The sequence below is a fragment of the Microtus ochrogaster genome, chromosome 18 (genome assembly GCF_000317375.1).
Source record: "Microtus ochrogaster isolate Prairie Vole_2 chromosome 18, MicOch1.0, whole genome shotgun sequence".
In the NCBI taxonomy this organism is placed as follows: Eukaryota; Metazoa; Chordata; class Mammalia; order Rodentia; family Cricetidae; genus Microtus; species Microtus ochrogaster.
Genome location: NC_022020.1, coordinates 32,016,474 through 32,038,466, shown reverse-complemented (window position 1 = coordinate 32,038,466; position 21,993 = coordinate 32,016,474). Strand labels below are relative to the sequence as shown.

General features: G+C 37.3%; 1 protein-coding gene across 1 annotated transcript in view; it reads right to left on the bottom strand.

The window, feature by feature from the left end:
* Positions 1-7,646, bottom strand: part of Spink5 (serine peptidase inhibitor, Kazal type 5) — a 56,603-nt gene extending 48,957 nt beyond the window's left edge. Inside the window, exons 1-3 of the mRNA XM_013349415.1 lie at positions 7,491-7,646; positions 6,742-6,866; positions 4,988-5,060 (exon numbers count right to left, since the gene is read on the bottom strand). Of these exons, the coding sequence (XP_013204869.1) occupies positions 4,988-5,060; positions 6,742-6,866; positions 7,491-7,646 (354 nt within the window). The remainder of the gene's footprint in view (positions 1-4,987; positions 5,061-6,741; positions 6,867-7,490) is intronic.
* Positions 7,647-21,993: the final 14,347 nt, after the last annotated feature.

Genomic DNA, 21,993 nt, shown 5'->3' with positions numbered 1-21,993 from the left:
AATTAATAGATTTTCTAAAAGTTGCTATCTTGAAAATATTGACTTTTCCAAATAATGAGAAGGGGTTATCTTAGCTTCAAACTTCATGGCAATGTATCACTTAATTGTGGAACCATGTGCTGAGAATTACTTTGCTTAGGTGATCTTATCTTTGTAAAAACATCAGAGATATAACTACAGAAAATTATATGGTATGATCTACTTTATTAAACTATATAACACACAGGTATATACAGACACACACACAGACACACAGACACACACACACACACACACACACACACAGAGACACACACACACCAACTGATTCCAGGACCATTATGAGCAGAACAACAGAAGATTAAATCAAACCAATAAGATGATGTAATCAAGAGACACAGGAATTAAATGTATAACTCTGGCTCGTGTCAATGCCTCTGCTTTACATAGTTGACAGTGCATAGGTTTGTTTAGCCCAGTAGCACCACAATCATGTGAACATAACATTGAGCTGTGATGCTAGGATTCCTATGAGGTCTCTAGACAATGGGTGTTTTGGTTCTGTTATAATTTTGTAGGTCCTTGGAATTTCCTGAACATATGGTACATGACTATGTTTAAATCCTTCATTTCTCTTTGCGACGTTTTGCAGTATAAGCCACACACTTCCTATTATGCATTTTATGGTTTACAGATTTAAATTAATTGTTTTAATCTTGACTTATTTATTGCTAGTGCATAGAAGTACAGTTGGTTTTTACAACTGGGCTTGTACATTGAAACAATTCTATATGCATTTACTAGCACTAATGGTTTTGCTTTTGTGTGTACTTAGTAATTTACATGTATATGTATCATATCATAATTCTGTAATTATACATATGTTGTTGCCTTTACAAGAACTGTATATATATTTAAATAAAACTGACTATCAGTGACTAGAAATTCCAGCTCAATTCTGACTAAAAACATTAAGAATAAATGACTATTTTCTCTCGTTAATTTTAAGGACAAAATATTCATTCTCTCATATCTAAACATGATACTATTTTCCATAGTTGTTCTCCATCAGGGAAGCTTTATATACACACAGTTTTTAGCCAGCTATTGGATTTTATTAACCCCCCTTTCAACGTCTTTCGCTTGGTTTTTCCCTCTCTTCTATCAATATATTGTGCTAGACTAATAGATTTTTGTTGTTGTTGTTGTTGTTGTTAGTGAACTTTACGTTTTTATCTTGTTTCCACTTGCAGATTGCTTTATCTTCCCAGGGCTGTGGTTTACACTTTTGTTAGGGTTTCCACATCCCTGATTAACACTTGTCAGTAGCTTCCAGTTCTTATAATCTCCTGCTGTGGGTATTGTTTCAAAGTAATGCTGACCTGGCAGAATGAGGTGGTAATGAGTCCTCTCTTATGAGAGTCTATAGAGGATTAGGAATATTTTTTCTGTTAGAACCCGAGAGAGTCTTCTGTGCCTGTACATGTCCTTGATTAGCTTTCATTTTTTTTCAGGTAGCTTATTCTATTGCATGTGTATGGGTGTTTTTCTTGTATGTATATGTGTATACAAGAGGCCAAAAGAGGGTATCGGATCTCCTAGAAATGAAGTTACAGATGTTACAGATGTTAGGGGTTCTGGGAGTAGAACATTCTGGGAATAGGGCCATGTCTCCAGTTTGACTCAAGTTTGCTAACTGAATTAGATCTGATTTGATTATTTACTTGTTTGTTTGTTTATTGTATGTATCTGTGTAATGTAATATGTATCATGTAATATGATATGATGTGATGTGGTGTGTGTGTGAGTGTGTACGTGTGTGTGTATATGTGTATAGGCACATGTGAAGGTCAAGGAACTTTAACTGCCTTAGATCTTTTTTGATTATATGTTCATCTATTTGTTTGTATCAATATACCACAATAATATATAATATAATAAATTTGCTCTCATATTTTAGGTGAGTCTCAGAATAGTTCCATTTCTATTTTAAAAAGTAATTTATTTCTAGTGAAGCTCTGTTTCTTTCTTCTCATTCTTTCCTTTAAAGTTACAACATGATTGTTTCAATATTTTGTGTGCATCTTCAGTAACTATTCCAAGTACTTTTTCTGTCAAGTTAAACAACTGTTTGCACTCAGAAACATTTTTTGATATTTCTCATATATATATATCATTATATATATACATTCTTCATTTTCACCATTCACGTTCTTAAAACAATGCACAATATACAAAACACTACGGAGACGAATGGTCCTCAATTCTCCCCTAAAGTTTACTTTTGCTCTCCTTTCCCCTACCTTGCATTACCTCTTTGACATCTTCCCTCACACGATTTGTGGTAGCTGATGTCTGCTAAGCAAACATAGGCAGCTGTTATCTGCAAACCTGGCTTCTTTTTTAAATCTCCCGAGACTTGGGAGCTTAATGGTCAGCCATTGAGTTGACATAAACTTTGGTCAAATACCTCTACCTAAAAAGATTACAGATGGAGTTTTGGGCATGGGGTGACCATTACATTTCATCTTCACTTGGGTGCCTTGTTTTCTGAGATCTTGTATAGATTTGGAGTTGACAGGAAGTGAAATGTCTGAGCTTCTCGAGATTTTGAAGCCTGAGACACCTCCCCCAAGCGGGACTGTAACCCTAGGTACATCCTCCTTGCTCCTGGTGGAGACCATCACATCCACAAAAACATGTATAGGCGGTGCAATTCTACGTTATCCCCAGTTAGTTCTGTCCCTTTTAGCATTGCACTGAAGCTGCCGATGCCCAGGTAGCCTGGCATAGAGCCTCAATAGCAACTGGAGAGGACAAGAGACGGCTTGCTAAGCCAAACAATCACCCTTCTCATTCTTCCTATCCAAAGTGCAACAGTTTCCAGCACAACTGCATAACCTGTAGATAATTTTCAGAGCACTAAAGAGATATTTGATTAATTCTTTCTAACTTATATCCCAGTTGAGAAAAGAGATTTCCTGATTTCTGTATAGCCTGAAGTCTCAGCATGTAGGACATTTTAAAGGGTTGATTCTAAACTTGATAAGAATAATTAAAACCAAAAATGTATAGCTCCTTTGCCTTATACACAAAATTGCAAAATCTATGAAGAATTACTATCCAGAGTACATTAAACTTTATTCTGAATAACTATGGTATAGCTTAAAACAATAGTCTCATGCCAAGAAATCTCTAAGATTATTATATTAAAGGCTAAAATTATTTTAACAATTACAGAAAGTCACTTGATAATGACCAGCACACATTCAGCAGATTGGGAATCAATAGATAAAACTCATACTAACTCCCCAGAAGAGAAATAATTAGCAGATAAAACCGTGGAAGTGTTCCCTTTAATATGAGAAAAGAGGAAGTGCTCTTTAGGTGTTCAACCCCGAATCCTTGCCAGTGATGTAAGGAATGAAAGAGAAATAGAGAATTAACTAATATTGAAAGAAAATAATTAAACTATAATTAATACAGATTATGTTATCAATTTCTAAGCAAAACATAACACAAGGATTAAGCTGAGAGAATTAACATAGCTGACAGAATTCCATCATTTTATATTTTAAGATTCCCAATTAAATTTTAGTAAATCTCATTCTACAGATGTAAACATTCTAGTAGTAGTAGTCTTTAAATAGATTTAAGATAAGGTGTGTGTGTGTATATGTGTGTGTGTGTGTGTGAATGTCTTTGTTAATTTTTTTCATTTACTTGTGTTTCATATTTTTAAACACCATTGATTGACCGAAGTTCTAATTAAGAAGACTTAAAGAGGAGAAGAAAGGACGTTGCAGAGCTGTTTCAGAAGAGAAACTCAGATTTTAAAGGAACGGCCAGTCCTCCTAGCTTTTGTACTTTAAAAGGTAGTCAGTCTTTTTAATTATAGATAAAGGATTTGCAGGTATTGGTTGGCTGAGTAGCTGGCCTGGTATTGTATAAAGACTGACTGAGCCCCGAAGAAGAATTTAGTCAACTATGTTTATCGCGGAGGCAGAAGTTCTCAGACATTCCTCGGCTGCGGTGTTGCCAAGGAAGATGGTAGCTGGGTTAGACCATGGATGATACAAGTAATTAGGGTGTGTCTACCTTGACTGATCATTTTAATTATATGTCAGGGACAAAGGAGGAGGAAGAGAAGTAAGAAATTAAAGAAAAAGCAACAAAGGGGACCAGGAGGTAATGCCCTGGTCAGCCTAGTTGGTAACAGCCCGTGTTTGGTCAACTAAAATTGTGAGATTTTGTAAGGCAGGTATTTCCATTAATATGGAAATGCTTATTTCATTTATTAATGTTTTAAGAGTTATTTTTGGATTTTTCTATGATAAAATATATATCCAGTGAAATGGTTGAGTGATGCTTCTTATATATTCAGTGTGTTTTTTTTCCTTTTATTTTATGACTTGGTTTTCTTTTAACCATTGGACACTAAATTCATGCAAAATATTAGCTTGAATTCCAACCTGCAACATAGACACACATGAGTCCAGTTGAATTAAATTAAGAGAACACTCCAAGTGTTGTACAAGACAAAAAGAAAGGAATAAAACAGAAAAAAGGGCAAAGAAACAGACATTCTTTGAAATGCCTGCCAATGCATATTAAACACTGTGGCTCGCTTTTAAAATTGAGTTGATAAAATAATGACAGCCAGAGATACACAGATTGCCCATATTACGCAGAAAATACAAGTTCTGAGAGGTGTTATAATCTCTGTAGTTCAAGAAAGGTTCATACAGGAACTAGACAGACAGGAGGTAAGAGAAACTCTCAGAAAGCTCTCCCCATCCGGCTAGCTCCTCCTCTCAGCATCTGTCAGTGTTTCCTGAGTTGGGTCATGGGTTGGGCCTATGGACAAGCTGTACCAGATACTCAGCCCACCCTTCTCTAAGTCACATTCCCTCCCTTCTAAGTGGTTGGCTTCACAACAGGTAATTAGGAAGCAAACAGATAACTCTAAATAGAGTCCAGCATCTTTTTGAAAGTAAATGTGGCTTACCTTTGCTGGGGTAGCCGCCCTGGTAGCTCTTGATAAATCTCCCACGCTCTTATTGGACTTGGCTTCTTCTTCTCTGAGAAAGAGAGAGGACTAGCATAATTTGATGTTAAAATTACTTGTTGCTCAGCAATCTTTAGGAATAAAGACAGACATGATCAAGTTGCTTTTGACTGCTTACTGTGCTCAGCCTGAGCTGCCAGAGTGAAAATAGTTCCCATAATGAATGAGCAAGACCCTCCATGCTCAAAAAAAAGTCTCAAATATGTACAAGGATAGACAAGAAACTTGGTGTTTAACTAACATACCTGACCTTGAATACTTCCTTCAGTAAGATGACTATATTGCTACTATAAACACTGGTCTGTGTCATTATTTGCAACATTTGAAAGACTATTTACATTGAACTTGACAGCCCATTATCAATGTCAAGATAATCCTAGCAAATCATAGTCTCCTTCTTCCCAGGTGAGCCAAGTATTTTATTACACAGATAAAGAATAACAATTTAACAAGTGACTCTAATATTAAACTATTTTATTCTTGTTTAAAATTATCAGTAATTACTTTATTCAAAGATTTGACTTCACATATATGATGAAAGGGAATCTTTGCTGTGAACAAGATGCTTGTTGGTTCATGTGCAGCTTTCAAAAGAATGAGAAAGTGTTATTACATATGCATGGAATCCCCCACCCTAAATTCTGTCCTGCCATGTGTCTTCATCCCTTCAGTACAAGTAACACATACGTCTAGTGCTTTGTTACGTCAATATTATTGAATACATCACATTAAATCCTTGACATACGCCATCATGACTTTTGAAAAACCAATTATAGGATAATTGTCTTAAAAGGAATAAGCTTAGCATTGCCTTGATATGAACATTGAAGTCTTGAAAGTATTCAGAAATGAAGATGGGAACCCTGCTAAAAAACATATCAGTGGCCTGCAGGTGTATGTCAGTGGTACCGTCCTTGATTAGCATTCAGGGAGCCTTAGGCTCAATCTTTGACACTACAAAAAATATTCAAAAAGAATCTTAAAAAGAATTGTGATACTCTGGTTCCAGGATTTAGAACTGATAATGCAAACCTTCTACTGCCTTCTGTTTGTCGTTGAAGAGAAAGGAATCAAGCTCAGGAACGTTGAACAGATGCTGAGACGTTGAGTAATAATCCTGGTAAATTTCCAGTATTCTTTCTGAGCCGAGCAGTGAAAGCTGTGTTGAGATTTTAGTCCACCACACCTTCGTACAATCTTAGCCTGTTCTCCCTGGCACTTGAATGGGTCTAAATGCATTCTCCACAAATCTCTCTGCTGGCTGGCAGCCACCAGACCAGTCTGCTTTCTCCTCAGAGAATCTGCTCGACCTCTCAGACAAGGCAGAGTCAAGTCTTAACAGGCCCAGGAATCTGTCTTAAGTTCGTGGTATCTGAGAAACAGGAAGCTCAAAGTGGAACCACAATCCTGAGAATACTATAGGGTGCTAGTCTATTTGCATGGGGCTCCCTGACAGGTCTTTGAAATCTCATTGAGTGATCATTAAAGTCTTTCTCTGTGTGTGAGTGACAATTATCCAGTTTTATCTGATGGGAGGTGCCAGAATGGTCTGTTCACCCTGTGTTTTTACTCGCCTAGGTTTAAAAGAAGATTAAGGTGAACGAAAAATTACAAACAGACCATCTTCATGCCCTCGTTATTTCAGGGGCTAGCTGGTCATTTGAACATGTGCAAGGCAAAGGATTTTTACTCACAGTATCCGTTTGCAAAAGATGCATAATTCGTTGTCCGAGCCATAGGGATTTGGAGTAGGCTCGTTGCTTTCGGAACACAACTGCTTATTGATTTTCATCAATGCTTGAAGTTTTCTACATACGTCCTAGAGAAAAATATAGTTATACAATTTAAGAACTTCATAAAACAACCTTATTTAATAGCATCATGCCCATGAGAGGAAGTCATTCAGTCAGTTTAAACAACACAAAACAATGATTCCGACTTGCCCATTAGAAACAGTAAACTCACCTAATAAGTGTTTATTTGATACAACTGATTATACAGAAAAACGTATGAAGACGTGTTATAAATACTCATTTAGTAAAATATTTTCCTTTCTTACTATTGTTATGGTGACACTGGATGTTATAATAATAATAAGCTAAGTGGATGCATTAAATACTAGTGAGTAGTGAAACAGTAGCAGTAGCCACTAGACCGTGAGAGGATTGCTGGAATACTGGGAGTAAGTGTATGAGCACTGGACTCTACCAAGGGGCCCTGCCACATACTCTGAAATGTCTACTGCATTTCTCTTAGCAATATTAGCAGTTATCAAATGTTTGCAAAATGTTCCTTCATCTTTGGAAGACAAGTTTCTATAATGATTCATTCCCAGGATAAATTCCAGATCCTTTGGCCTTATATTAGAGGCTGACTACTTCAGCGCTACTGGGGCTGAAAATTCAAGACTCTTCTCCCAAAGAGTTAGGACAGGCTTTGGTACTTGGAATTCCATTTTAACCTCCAGCACACTGTCTAGCACTACCTTTATCTGTATAACATCCTCAAAGACATGTTGTGATCGTCTTGATTTGGACTTCATTTTGGTAAATGCCAATGGTCCCTCTTTATCAAGTTTAAAAGGCTGCGTGGAGACCATTTTGAATTTTAGAATCCACAGGAAAGGATGGTGGAACGTCTCTGAAGTGAGGAAAATTTGTTTTCATTCTGTGCTCAGTGTGTTTGACTGACAGCCTGCTCTCTGTGTTACTTTGTCCTTCCTAGGACTGAAGTCTATGTGAAAATCAACAGCACATTCATTTGTGCTGGGGGAGTGAGCACTCATTCAAAATGCTATCTTCACCAACGAGCAAAGTTTACTAGGCCCTTAGATCAAACTTGCCTAATTTGCCATTGATGCTTTCTTTAGATTTTTCCCCTAAACAAATCCTGTTCTAGATACTTCCATCAGAAGGAAAATAATAAAGTTAATTTTTGTTCCAACTATCAAACATACCTCTTCCAAGGAATTGATCATAGGAGTCTATGGACTCTACAAAACTTTATAATAATTGAATCCATCAACAATCATTCATTGAGATTACTGTTAAATTCAAGACGACAATACATTAGTAAAGGAGCAGAAGCATGCTAATCTGAGAAGCTCACAGAGAAGAATGGGTACCATTTTATCTAATCCAGCTTCTTAAATATGTCTGGAAGTTTCAGCTACCTACAGAACAATTAGTAAGCAGACCAACCCATCTCTGGGAAATCTTGCTAAGGGTGACCTGTTAAAACATCTTTGACTGTTATCCCTGTTTAGTGATCTCTCAGAGAGATGAAGTAGCAATTTATGGTAACAGAAAGGAGCTGGCCATCTTGAGATCTGATGTGTGGCTTGTTGATGTATTACACCAATTTAGAAACTTACTTCCTAGATTGCCAAATGTGAATGGTTCTATAAAGCTTTCAAAACCTTATAGCAGAAAGGCTAGAAAGCCTAGTATCTTCACAATAAAATCATTATTATTGGAATGTAGATATTGGACAGCATGTATAGAAAAAAGGAATAATGATAATACTAGAATGAAACTCTAAATAATTTTAATAGTTAAATCATAAAAAAGCATCAATTCTAAGCAGTGTTGACTTATGATGTCACAGTTAAACTCCATAATGTCATAATTAGATGTAATTCCTTAAGGGATCCACCTTTGAGAACAGTAAGTTAAGAAACTTATTCACAGTGTTCAGTGTGCTCAGAGATGGGCCATTGGTATTCTGCTGAGGTTTAAATACCCCAATCTAGTTCCCTGGGATGCAGTGAAAGACCATACAAATGGAAAGCTCTAAATGTGCTTCTCCTTGGGGGAAACTGAGTGTCCTTAAAATGATCAAAAAATAGAAGGTTGGTACTGGAGCAGATCCAGACTGAGATGTCATCACTCAGAGCCACGGAGATGACTCTGCCTTGCAACTCCAAGCCCTCGGCTTGCTTTCGTTTCACCAAAGGTATTCTCCTTTTCCACATCTCAGAAACAAACTGGATCCACCTCATGTCACGTGCTCTTGTTGTTGTCTTCTGTCCATCCACCTACCTGGCAATCAAATCCTCCAGGAGCTGGCCTTGCTCCCATTTTTGTATTGCAATGCTAACAGATTTGTTTTGGCTTTATAATGACCCTTCTCCAATGACAGATTTGAGCCTATATATAAGATCCTTTCTGGTGGCGACAGTGCCAGTCCATGGTGTTCTGCCTCATGTTTGAAATATTCAACAAGATTCTATGATGCTAGGAAGACCTCAAGTTAATGAATTTTCGGGAGAACAGCAAAGATCCCAGCATCATGAAGAGTTATCTGTTGGGGGACAATATTCAAAGAGTATTCTCGGAAACTTTCCCAGAGTGAAGACTGTTTTCTTGTGTGCATCTTGCCTTTTATTTCCATATAAGGTAGCTAAACCTGTGGTTTTCAAGAAGATTTTCAACACAGTAGAATTCGATGATATCAAAGAAATTCAGTGCAAATTTTTCAACCATTTCCTGTGATCTGAGGTTTTAACGTGTTTCCTGCTCTCTAAAACCCAGACTTTGGCAAAGTCTCATGAGCCATCACCGACTAGCCAAACTTGGGTGAAATAATAGAGGCTATCTATGTGAAATCCTCTAGAATATTTACAGAACAACGTTTCTTTTCTTAAAAACCAGTTACAGTGAGATACAAACAATTTAATAATGTTTTAAAAGAAGTTTGGTAGAAAGAAAACCTACTTAATTCCTTTGTTTAATTTTCATGGCCTTTGAGAGATGTAACAAATTTAGCTTCACATACAATATTGTTTCAAATGATACAGCAATGGCATACAGAGCAGCTTGTGGACAAAGATAAAATATGTACAGGACAAAGACATGGCCTTTTCAATTACCTTTCAAATAGATATAAAATGTATTTCTATACAAGGAGGTTCTTTTGTTTCTCAATAACAGGCCTGTCATAATCACCTGAATACCTTCCTGGATCCAGGGTTCTGCCCTCGCAGGTGCTTCTACCAGGGCTGCTGTAAGCTGTTAAGATCTCTCCTGGCCTTTGATCCTTGTTCCCACGCTTTCTCACCATAGAACACTCTGTATCTTTTTCCCATTTAGAAATGGAAACCTCCTTTAGTTCCTGGAATATTCTATATCTTACTCTTTTTTTCCCTAGCACTATTATTGAGAGAGCCATATATTTTTGCAATTTACCTGTCACAAAAACTAAAGTTTCAGAAGGCATGAGTTTTATGTCTATTGTTTACTTCAGAAAATACTGGTTTTTCAAAAGAGATCAGAATTATTAAATACATACGTATTTAATTATATATGTGTGTGTGAGTGTATGCGTGTGTGTGTGATGACTATGTACTGTCACAGACACATATTTCTTTGCATAATGATTACCTAAAATGCATATATAGTATCCTGGATTTTTCACTAGTTGAGTGGAAAAATAGCAATTTCTTGGTTGATTATTTTATGTTTGTCTATGGAGTTTTAAAGTACTATTTTAGTATGGTAGATTGTCTCTTACAAATGCCTTATATAAATAATATAATGAGAGAGAAGGAGAGACAGAGAGACTAAGAAAGAGACAGAGAGATAAATATTAATGTTTTATCCATAAAGGTCTGTTTTTACATATTTAACAAAAGTTATTAATGCCTGTCAGTATGTTGTCTGTATTATTAACATGAAAATGTTGGCCAAAAATCAATTTTCTTTTGGTAACTTTGAAGGAATTAAATGAGAAGAAGCAAGACTGACCTGAACTGAATCCCCATTGACGGCATCTGAGACAAAAATGCAGAAAACAAGGTTAAGAGATATAAACTTTTTAATAAATTAGACATATGATTCACTCAGTGCAAGGCTCTTACTGTTTCACTGATAATGTAGTCTACAACCACAAATTATCTTGAATGCATTAAGATTTATGGTGACAGATCTCATGATGGCACTGTCACAAGGACCCAATGCTCACATTGTACTAAACCTACCAGATTATCTACGTCGCACCATAACTCACTGAAGAGTGAGAGACAGCCTTCCTCCTTGACAGATGGTAGCACAGTGCATATGCCAAATACACTGTACCAATTTAAATATAACTTAAAACACCCAAGTAGTACAAAGCTTAAACTATATATACACGTATATATAATATATATAGTATATATATTATATATATGATATATATATATAATATAAAATTTCATTTTCTGAACTCTGGCTATTCTAATTCCTTATTACAGAAGCAAAATCAGAGCTCTGTCAGAAACTAAGGTTAATTAAAGTCATAGACCTATTACGCACTCATTAACTTAATATCTTATACCTTAGATTTATTTTATGAAACTACATCATTTGTGTATAATGATCTCAATAGCTTTATATCTGAAGTTCAGTGTTGTAAAAGGACTGGTCAGAGAAAGGTAAATCTATGTAGCCCATGTCATCCTGACAAGTAAACACAAAATTAGAAAATTTATTTTCTAGCTCTCACGAAAGTCCTTAATTCTTCAGGAACAATACTTTCAATTCATTTAGAATCTTAAGATAGAATAAATGTAAAAGGAAATATTGTTTCCAAACTAGAACAGTCAATATAATTTATTTTTAATATTCACTTACCCACATAGTTTTAAAATACATGAAGTAATTGCATGCCAGTTTTAAGTGTCTAATGCCTATAGGTAGAACAAACTGGATGCTTGGATACAAAATAATCTATTGGCTTTTCAGAGCTAGTATAAAATTATCAGAAGGGCCTCTCACAGAAAAAAAGTTCAATTATTCTCAAACCATTTTCATTATTAAGGATAGTTTGAGATTTTAACATTCTGTATATAATTACATATGTGTTATATACACGCACATACATATACATATATACATACATTAGTCTACATATTATATACATACATAAGTATTACACACACACACACTCTCTCTCTCTCTCTCTCTCTCTCTCTCTCTCTCTCTCTCTCTCTCTCTCTAAGTGGGGAATGGGGAAGAAAAGCCACTTCCCCAAGCTTTGAGATCTATGGCAAGAAACTTTCAGTGTTTGTAAACTGCTCACCTTGTGTGAGATAAAGAGCCAGGGTCAGAAGCAGTAGCACTGGGTCTGTCTTCATGCTGAAGGTGATGTAAGTCAGTTACAGGTCTGCTCTGTGCATTGCTCAGCTGGTGCTCTAAGACTGATCGTGTGAGCCGCAGCTCACTTTTATACATAGGGTGACACACACACAGAACCAGTTGTTCAGGCTCATGCTAGACTCCTTAGACGGCACCAGTTTAGTTTCCATCCTATAAGATCCTGCCAAGGTATCATATTTAAGCAGATAATGCCTATTTCTAGCACAGTAATATGTTTCCATGATAGTCATTCCAGAAGTCTAGAGATAGGACCCCACTGGGGGCCTATCATGTTTAATCTTATAATATGAGCTCCCCTGTGATGCCAGGCATGCTACGGCATCTTCAAACGTGTCTCTCTCTAACCTAACTGACCTCCCTTCATAAGTGAGAGGGGACGGGAAACATAGACAGATTCCTTGTCCTATCCATCAGGAAAAATGTAAAGATTTCCACATCTGGGGAAGGTTGTGTCTAACGAGAGAACCTGGGGTTTGTGTGAATTCCATCTGTAGATATTCCCAAGTGGGACTTAATGACTATATAGTGACTACAAACTCGGTATTCTTTTCCCTTCAAACACTGGTAAAAGCAGAAACAGTGAACGAACGTATGTCTTATATATAATGACTTTTTTTTTTTAAAACTTCCCTTCGGCTCCAGATATAGTTCAGTGATGAGGCACTTGCCTAGCATGTGAGAGCTCCTGGATTCCATCCCTACCTAGAGCCACAAAAATAATTCTCAATCAAAAGATTATTTTATCCTTACCAAATACCACACTCCTCCTAAAGAGTAAAGGCTCAAGACTAAACTTTCCGTAGCCCATACATATCTAAATTATGCTGTTTCTGCTAAATTAAATTCATTCTTTTGTTATTTGGCCTTCCTGCAAAGAAAAAAAGTTGTTACACATTATAAATATATGTGACCTTTTCAAGTACACTGTTTGTTTTTCTCATTCTACAAAGTGTACATTCTATAAGACAGCTCATCTTTCACTGTTGGCTTAGATTTCCCATGTAAAGGACATTGGGAGTTTCTGTTGGACTCCTAATGATGGAAGTGAAGGTGTTTCTCACTATTCTACCGGCTTGTGGGACCCTTTCCCTCCTCCTGGGTTGCCCCATCCAGCCTTAATATGGGGGTTTGTCCTTACTCTTATTGCATCTTATTGTTCTGTGTTTGGTTGATATCATTGGGAGGCCTGCTCTTTTCTGAGGGGAAATGGAGGAGGAGTAGATATGGGCACATTGGGAGGAGGGAAGGAAGGGAGGCTGTGGTTGTATATATAGTATAAGGGAAGAATAAATTTAAGAAAACAACTGAAGCCACAATCAAATCATTTGATTTCAGTAATTCTCAGGGTTTCCACATACATAGGAAGGAAAAAAAAGTCATGAAATCAAAGAACTTTGTATAATCTTGGCACTTTTAAAGTCAGAATTTCTCCCCCTTTTCTCATAAAATAATTTGTAACTCATAGAACAACTATTGACTACTAACTTTTATCACATTGTCATTGCTCAATAAAAGTAGTGACCGTGGAGAGCAAGGTCTATATATTACTGTCCTAACTTTAAAAACCAGAATCTGTCATACCTCAGTGTAAGGAAAACGGGCCAGGGAGGCAGGCGGTCTGTTGCTGCTATTCCTGTCTGTGTGACTACAGCATAATGGAAATGAACCAGCTTTGGATCCAAAACTTGACTCACCAGTTACTTGCCTTGGGCAAGTCACTTCCTTCCTCTGAGCTGTAGTTCCCTAACATGTAAAACAGAGTAAGTAACACAAGGGCTGTACAATTGGAAGGCTCGGATGTTACCCAGGTGCTGTGATTGTGTGTGTATGCAACTTTACTACTATAACCTATAACAATACCAAGACTATGTGGTGAGCTTCGTTGCTAAAGACAGCTGGTCTCCCATCATGAAATGTCAACTGCTTGAATCTGGATCTCAACAACAGTTGCAAGTTTACTGAGCATCTACACTCCAAAGTTAAAATGAAACATCTTTTCATTTCTTAATTGTGCTTATTGGAACATCCTTGTTCCTATATAAAAAAAGCCTTTTAAATATTCATGTACAAAGGCTAATATAGTTTATTTTGCATTTTCCCAGCCAGGTCACTGAAACTCTTATAGTAGTAGGCAAGTTAATTCTTTCCAATAGAATCAGTGACTGTGTAAAATGCCCTGACGATACCTACTGTGGACCAGGTGAATCCTATTCTCACGGGTGGATATAGAGCCAAGGAGGAACAAAAGAACCAACCGGTGAGTGCCTCTTTGAAGAATCTCTGCTATGAGGAAACCTGAAGGAGGTGGATTCCTCCCTCTTGGCAAAGGGCTCCTCGCTCTCAGCCAGAGCTTCCATTCCCAAGAGGGGAAGAACACCCAGTTCCCCCAATAATGAAAGATCCCATTGGCTGCCCATGGCCATCAGGGCTTTCTCTCCAGTTCACTTCAGGAACGTTGCAAATCTGGAGATAATTAATCACATGCCCTGTCAATCACTCTTTGTTTCTTAAAACCACAGTTGTTAAATTCAGATGAATGAGATTGTCATTAGGCTTAGATTACTGCTAGACTATCAGAGACTCTCTCTGATCCACGTTCTGGTCTTCTGAACATTTATCAGAGATACATAACTCTATTTACTCTTTCTAGAAAGGAAAAGGATTAGATGGTAAAAGCTGTAAACTTTCCAGTTCTGTTCATTTGTCATCCAGATTCAAATCTGAACTCAAAGTGAGAGGTACTGACAAAGGGGAAAAAAGAGTAGAACAGGCAGAATTTTCATAAACCAGCAATGTCCCTGAAAACAAAGAATATTTCTAAACATCAAAGTTAGTTCTCTTTTTCTGTGCTTTAAGTTTCTTGATGCTTCTAGTGATTATTCTTTTTTCAATGCATGATCTTTCATAATTCCTCAACTTTCACCACTGTCTTTTGTTTAATATTATGTTCATTTGACTTTCTTTGTTGATTCGGTTGCTGGACAGGGGAAGATTCACTCAGCTACCATGCCCCCTCACTGATCTTTGTGAAGGAAAATCGGGGTTGGAATGTGGAAGGAGGACCTGAAGCAGGGGCCATGGAAGAGTGCTACTTGCTGATTTGCTGTATGAGGCTTACGTAGACTCCTTTTATATAGCGCCCTGGAGTTCCTGCCCAGGGCTGGCACTGTCCACAGTGTACTGGGATCCCCACATCAATCATAGATCAAGAAAATGTTCCCACAGACTTTCCCATAGAGAATCTTCTGGATTCAGTACATCATTTAACACACCCTTTTTTCAAGTTGGCAAGTTGACAAATGTCAAAGCAAACCAAAACAAAACAAAAACCACACAAATGTAAAGGTCTTCCTCTAAATTAAGAGTTTTCACTTGCAGTGTGAGCTGTAAAACAGACTATAACTTTGCAGCCTATCGGCTTTCGCTTTCAGTAGATTGCTTGGTACGCGACTGGGAATCCTCACTGGTTTACTGTTAAATATGCATGTTAGTGTGATGGAAGAACTCTGAGCACATTTAAGATGGGCTAGGCTAATGATGCCCAGTAGATTAGAAATATTAAATGTATTTTGAGGGGTACAATATGTAGTTGGACTTTCCTTAAATTGTTAGCTCCCAGATAATGGCTTGGAGACTTATTATTTATTATGAAAGCCTGACCTTAGCTTAGGCTTCTTCCCAACTAGTTCTTAAAACTTAAATTAACTCATTTATATCCACCTATGTTCTGCCACATGACTCATTACCTCTGTTCAGTACCGTGTGTCCCACTTCCTCTTTGTCTGGCTGGCAAATTTCTGCCTTTCTGATTCCTTATCCCTGTTCCTCCCCTCCCCCAGAAATCTCACCTGTTCCCTTCTGCCCATCTATTGGCTATTCAGCTCTTTATTAAACCAATCAGAAGATGCCTTGGAAGAGACACATATTCACAATGCACAAAAAGATTATCCCACAACAAAAATATACATAACAAAATTTACTAATCAGCGTAAGTGGAAAGTTAGGAGACAATAAGTACCTGATATAATTTTTACCACTTGCTATTCTCCGTATTTTTAAAATTATGTTTTTATTAATTCTTTGAGGATTTTATACAATGTATTTTGATCATATTCAGCTTATTATAAACTCCTCCCATATCCTACCTGTCTCTTCATCCACCTACCTTCATCCCTCCAACTCTCTATTTCTTTTTTAAGCTCATGGGTCCTGTTGGTACCCCAATTACTTCTAGGCATTGGGCTTGTCCTTAAGTGTGGACCTTATTCCGGTTGTTACACCATTAATGTAAACTGACTTTCCTTCACCCAAAGCTATCAAATATGAACAGTTCTTGAGATAGGGGTGGGTATTATTTCCCTCTCCCCTCCTCCATGCTGGGATTTTTGCCTGGCTTGAAATTTTGCAGGTCTTGTGCAATCACAATATGAACTGACAATCTCTGTGAGTTCATATGCACGATTACTCTGTTGTGTCTGGAAAGGATTGTTTCCTTGCAGTTATCCAGAACCTCCAATTTTTACAATCTTAACACCTTCTCTTCTGCATAGATCCCTGAGATTAAGGGTGTGGTGGGATATGGACATCTCATTATGTCTGAGCACTCAAAGTTTCTTATTCTCTACAAATTCTTCAGGTGTGAGTCTCTTCATTATTTGCCATACACTGGGGGAAAAGAGCTTCTCTGAAGAGAGATGATAGGTGACATAATCTATGGTATAGTGATACAATGGCAGCAGTTGTTTTAAGGCTATGACCATATAGTAGAAGAATGGTAGATTCCTTTCTCCATGACATAGGTCATTGTATGTTCTTTTTTTTTCCTTCAAGACAGGGTTTCTCTGTAGCTTTGGTGCCTGTCCCAGAACTAGCTCTTGTAGACCAGCCTGGCCTTGAATTACCAGTGATCCGCCTGCCTCTGCCTCCGGAGTGCTGGGATTAAAGGTGTGCGCCACCACCGCCTGGCTCATTGTATGTTCTTGACGTTCTTGACAGTGTTTGAGTTCCATTTTTGAAGAACAGTATTCTCAACTTTTTTATGAAATCTTAGAACCCCAAAATTTATTAGTTGAGAAGTATCTATATCTCCTAATATATTTTAGAAGATGAAACAAAATACTTATTTTCCTACTTTTAATTCCTTCCTCCCAGAATTCTATTATACCTCTATTTGTTTTTTTGTCTTGATACTTATTTGGGAAAATATGCCAACTGGAAGACAGCCTTTACTGAATTTCTTATCTCAGAATACTTAACAATCCACTTCACTCCCTCTCTGAGAATTCCTTTCTGTTTACTTGGAAAAACTAAGAATGGAAGAGATAAGAATCTATTTGCATCTAAGAATAGAATGAGGAGGGCATTGTTTGTTCAGTGAGTATATAGAGTGCTATTTATAGATATAATTATGGCTTTTATTAGATTAGGGTTAAGAAAACAAAAAGACTCAATGTTTAATTATTTTAAAGAAAACAAACTATCTTTTTTTCATTTTACATACCAATCCCACTTCCCACTCTCTCTCCTCCTTTACCACCCTCCAAGCCCACCCGCATCCACTCCTAACAGAGGGTAAGTCACATTGACTTGGGGAATGTCCAAGACCCTCCCTACTATATCTAGGCTGAGCAAGGTATCCATTCAAAGAGAAAGGGTTGCAAAAAATCCAGGACAAGCAGTAGGGATAAATCCTGGTACCACTGCCAGTGGCTCTGCAGTCTGCCCCAGCCATCCAATTGTCACCCACATTCAGAGGGACTAGTTTGGACCTATGCTGTTTCCTTCCTTGTCTGGCTGGAGTTGGTGAGCTTTCATTAGCTCAGGTAAACCGTTTCAGTGGGTGTACCCCTTAAGGTCTTAACCTCTTTACTGATATTCTCACTCCTCCCACCCTTCAACTGGACTTTGAGAGGTCAGTCCAGTGCTCTGATGCAGGTCTCTGAGAGGTCAGTCCAGTGCTCTGATGCAGGTCTCTGCTTCTGTTTCCATGTGTTGCTGGATAAAGGTTTTATGGTGATATTTAAGACATGCATCAGTCTTACTACAGGTCAACGCCAGTTTGGGCCCCTCTCCTCTATTGCTTAGGGTCTTAGCTGGGGTCATTCTTGTGGCTTCCTGGGGATTTTTCTAGTGTCAGGTTTCTTGCTAGTTCCATGATGACTCCCTCAATCAAAATATCTCTTTCCTTGCTCTCATCTTGGTCTTTCCTCCATCTCAACTATCCCATTCCCTCACGTTCTCCTCCCCCTTTCCCTCCCCTTGTGGGGGAGGTCCTTCTGTCTATGTGTTGCTTTTATTGGTTGATGAATAAAAGAATTGCCTTGGCCTATTGATAGGGTAGAACTTAGGTAGGCAGGGAAAACTGGACTGAATGGGGCGAGAAGGGAGGTAGAGTGAAAGAGAGACAATTTGGAGCTGCCAGAGACAGACCCTGGTTGGAACTTTAGCCCGTAAGCCACTGTCATGTGGTGATACACAGATTAATAGAAATGGGTTAAGATGTAAGTTAGCCAATAAGAAACTAGAGCTAATGGGCCAAACAGTGATTTAATTAATACAGTTTCTGTGTGATTATTTTGATTCTGGGTGGCGGGAACCCACAAGCAGCCTGCTACAACACCATTGTCTTCCCTTTCTGCCCTTCTTAGTTCTTCCACCCCCATGTTCCCAATTTTGTCAGGTGATCTTGTCTATTTCCCCTTTCCAGGTGAATCTAGGTATGGTTTTCCTAAGGTTCACCTTGTTACTTAGCTTCTCTAGGATCATAAACTATAGGCTCAGTATCCTTTGCTTTACAACTAGTATTCACTTATGAGTGAGTATATACCATGTTCATCTTTCTGGGTCTGGGTTACCTCACTCAGGATGGTTTATTCTATTTCCATCATTTTACATGCAAATTTCAAGATGTCATTGTTTTTTTTTTCCCCGCTGAGTAGTACTCTAATGTGTAAATGTGCTACGTTTTCTTTATCAGTTCTTGGGTTGAGGGCCATCTAGGTTGTTTCCATGTTCTGGCTTTTGCAAATAATGCTGTTATGAATGTAGTCAAACAAATGTCCTTGTAGTATGATTGAGCATCTTTTGAATATGCTCCCAAGAGTGATATTGCTGGGTCCTGAGTTAGGTTGATTCCCAATTTTCTGAGAATCCACCATATTGATTTCCAAAGTGGTTTTACAAGTTTGCATTCCCACCAGCAATGGATGAGTGTTCCCCTTATTCCACATCCTCTCTAGCAGAAGCTATCATTGGTGTTTTTGATCTTAGTCATTCTGACTGGCGTAAAATTGTATCTTAGAGCTGTTTTGATTCTCATTTCCTTGATGGCTAAGGATGTTGAACATTTTCTTAAGTGTCTTTGGATCATTTGAAATTCTTCTCTTGAGAAGCCTTTATTTAATTCTGTACCCCATTTTAATTGGGTTATTTGAAATTTTTATGTCTAATTTCTTGAGTTCTTTATATATTTTGGAGATCAGTTCTCTGTCTGATGTGGGGTTGGTGAAGATTTTTTTCCCATTCAGTAGGCTTTTTTTTTTTTCTTATTGACTGTGGCCTTTGCTTTACAGAAGCGTCTCAGTTTCAGAAGGTCCCATTTATTTATTGTTGCTCTCAGTGTTTGTGCTACAATGGTTATATTTATGAAGTGGTCTTCTGTGCCAGTGCATGAAATACTACTTACCACTTTCTCTTCTATCAGGTTCAGTGTGGTCAGATTTATATTCAGGATTTTAATCTGTTTGGACTTGAGTTTTGTGCATGGGGATAAATATAGATCTATTTTGATTCTTCTACATGTTGACATCCAGTTATGCCAGCATCATTTGTTGAAGATGCTTTCTTTTTCTATTGTATATTTTTAGCTTCTTTGTCAAAAATCAGGTGTTCATAGGTACGTGGTTTAATATCTGGGTCTTCAATTTGATTCCATTGGTCAACCTCTCTGTTTTTATTCCAATACCAATCTGTTTTACGACTATAGCTCTGTAATAGAGCTTGATGTCAGGGATGGTGTTGCCTCCAGAAGTTCTTTCATTGTACAGGATTGTTTTGGCTACCCTTTTTTTTAAAATTTTTTCCATGTGAAGTTGAATATTGTTTTTCCAAGGTCTGTGAAGAATTGTGTTGGGATTTTGATGGAGATTGCATTGAACCTATAGATTGCTTTTGGTAGGATTGCCATTATTATTATGTTGATCCAGAGCATGGGAGATCTTTCAGTTTTCTGGTATCTTCTTAAATTTCTTTCATCAAAGACTTAAAGTTCTTGTGGAACAGGTTTTACCACTTCTTCAGCTAGTGTTACCCCAAGATATTTTATGTTATTTGTGGTTATTGTGGAGGGTGATGTTTCTCTGATTTCCTCCTCAGCTTCTTTATCATTTCTATATAGGAGGTCTCCTGATTTTTTTTTTTTACTTGATCTTGTATCTTGCCACATTACTGAAGGTATTTATCAGCTGCAGAAGTTTCTAATAGAGTTTTTTGGGTCACTTATGTATTATTTCATCTGCAAATAACAAAAGTTCGACTTCTTCCTTTCCAATTTGAATCCCCTTGATCTCTTTTTGTTATATTATTATTGCTCTATCCAGAACTTCAAGAACTATGATGAAGAGAGATGGAGAGAGTGGACAGCATTGTCATTTTCCTGATTTTAGTGGGATTGTTCTGAGTTTCTCCCCATTTAATTTGATGTTGGCTGTTGGCTTGCTGTATATTGCTTTTATTATGTTTAGATATGGTCTTTGTATGCCTGATCTCTCCAAGACCTTTATCATGAAGGTGTTTTGGATTTTGTTGAATGCTTTTTCAGCATCTAATGAGATAATCATATGTTTTTTTCTTTTAGTTTATTTATATGGTGGATTACATTGATAGATTTTCATATGTTTAAACATCCCTCTGTTTCTGGGATGAGACTGACTTGATCATGATGGATAATTTTTTGATGTGTTCTTGGATTTGATTTGCCAGTATTTTATTTAGGATTTTTGTATGTACGTTCATGAGTGAGATTGGTCTGTAATTCTTTTTGTTGGTTGAGTCTTTTTGTGGTTTGGTATCAGGGTAGCTGTAGCCTCATAAAAAGAATTTGGCAATGCTCCTTCTATTGTGTGGAACACTTTGAGGAGTAGAGGTATTAACTCTTTTTTGAAGTTCTGCACTGAAACCATCTGGCCATTTTTTTTTTTCTTTTGAAGGCTTTCTGCTTCTATTTCCTTTCAGGTTATAGGCCTATTTAAATTGTTCACCTGTTCTTAATTAAATTTTGGTATGTGGTACCTATCCCAAAAAAATGTTCATTTCTCATACATATTCCAATTTTGTGGAGTACAGTTTTTTATTGTATGACCTAATGATTCTCTGGGTTTCCTCAGTGTCTGTTGTTATGTCCCCCTTTTCATTTCTGATTTTGTTAATTTGGATATTCTCTCTCTGCTTTCTGATTAGTTTGGATAAGGGTTTGTCTATTTTTTTGATTTTCTCAAAGAACCAGCTCTTTGTTTCATTGATTCTTTGTATTGTTTTCTTTGCTTTTATTTTATTGATTTCAGCCCTCAATTTGATTTCCTGTCTTCTACTCCTCCTGTGTGAGTCTGCTTCTTTTTGTTCTAGAGCTTTCAGGTGTGCTATTAAGTCACTGGTGTGAGCTTTCTCCACTTTATGTAGGTACTTGGCTTTTAACTTTCCTCTTAGCACTGCTTTCATAGTATCACATAGGTTTGGACTCATTGTGCCTTCATTTTCATTGGATTCTGTAAAATCTTTAATTTCTCGCTTTATTTCTACCTTGACCCAGGGGTG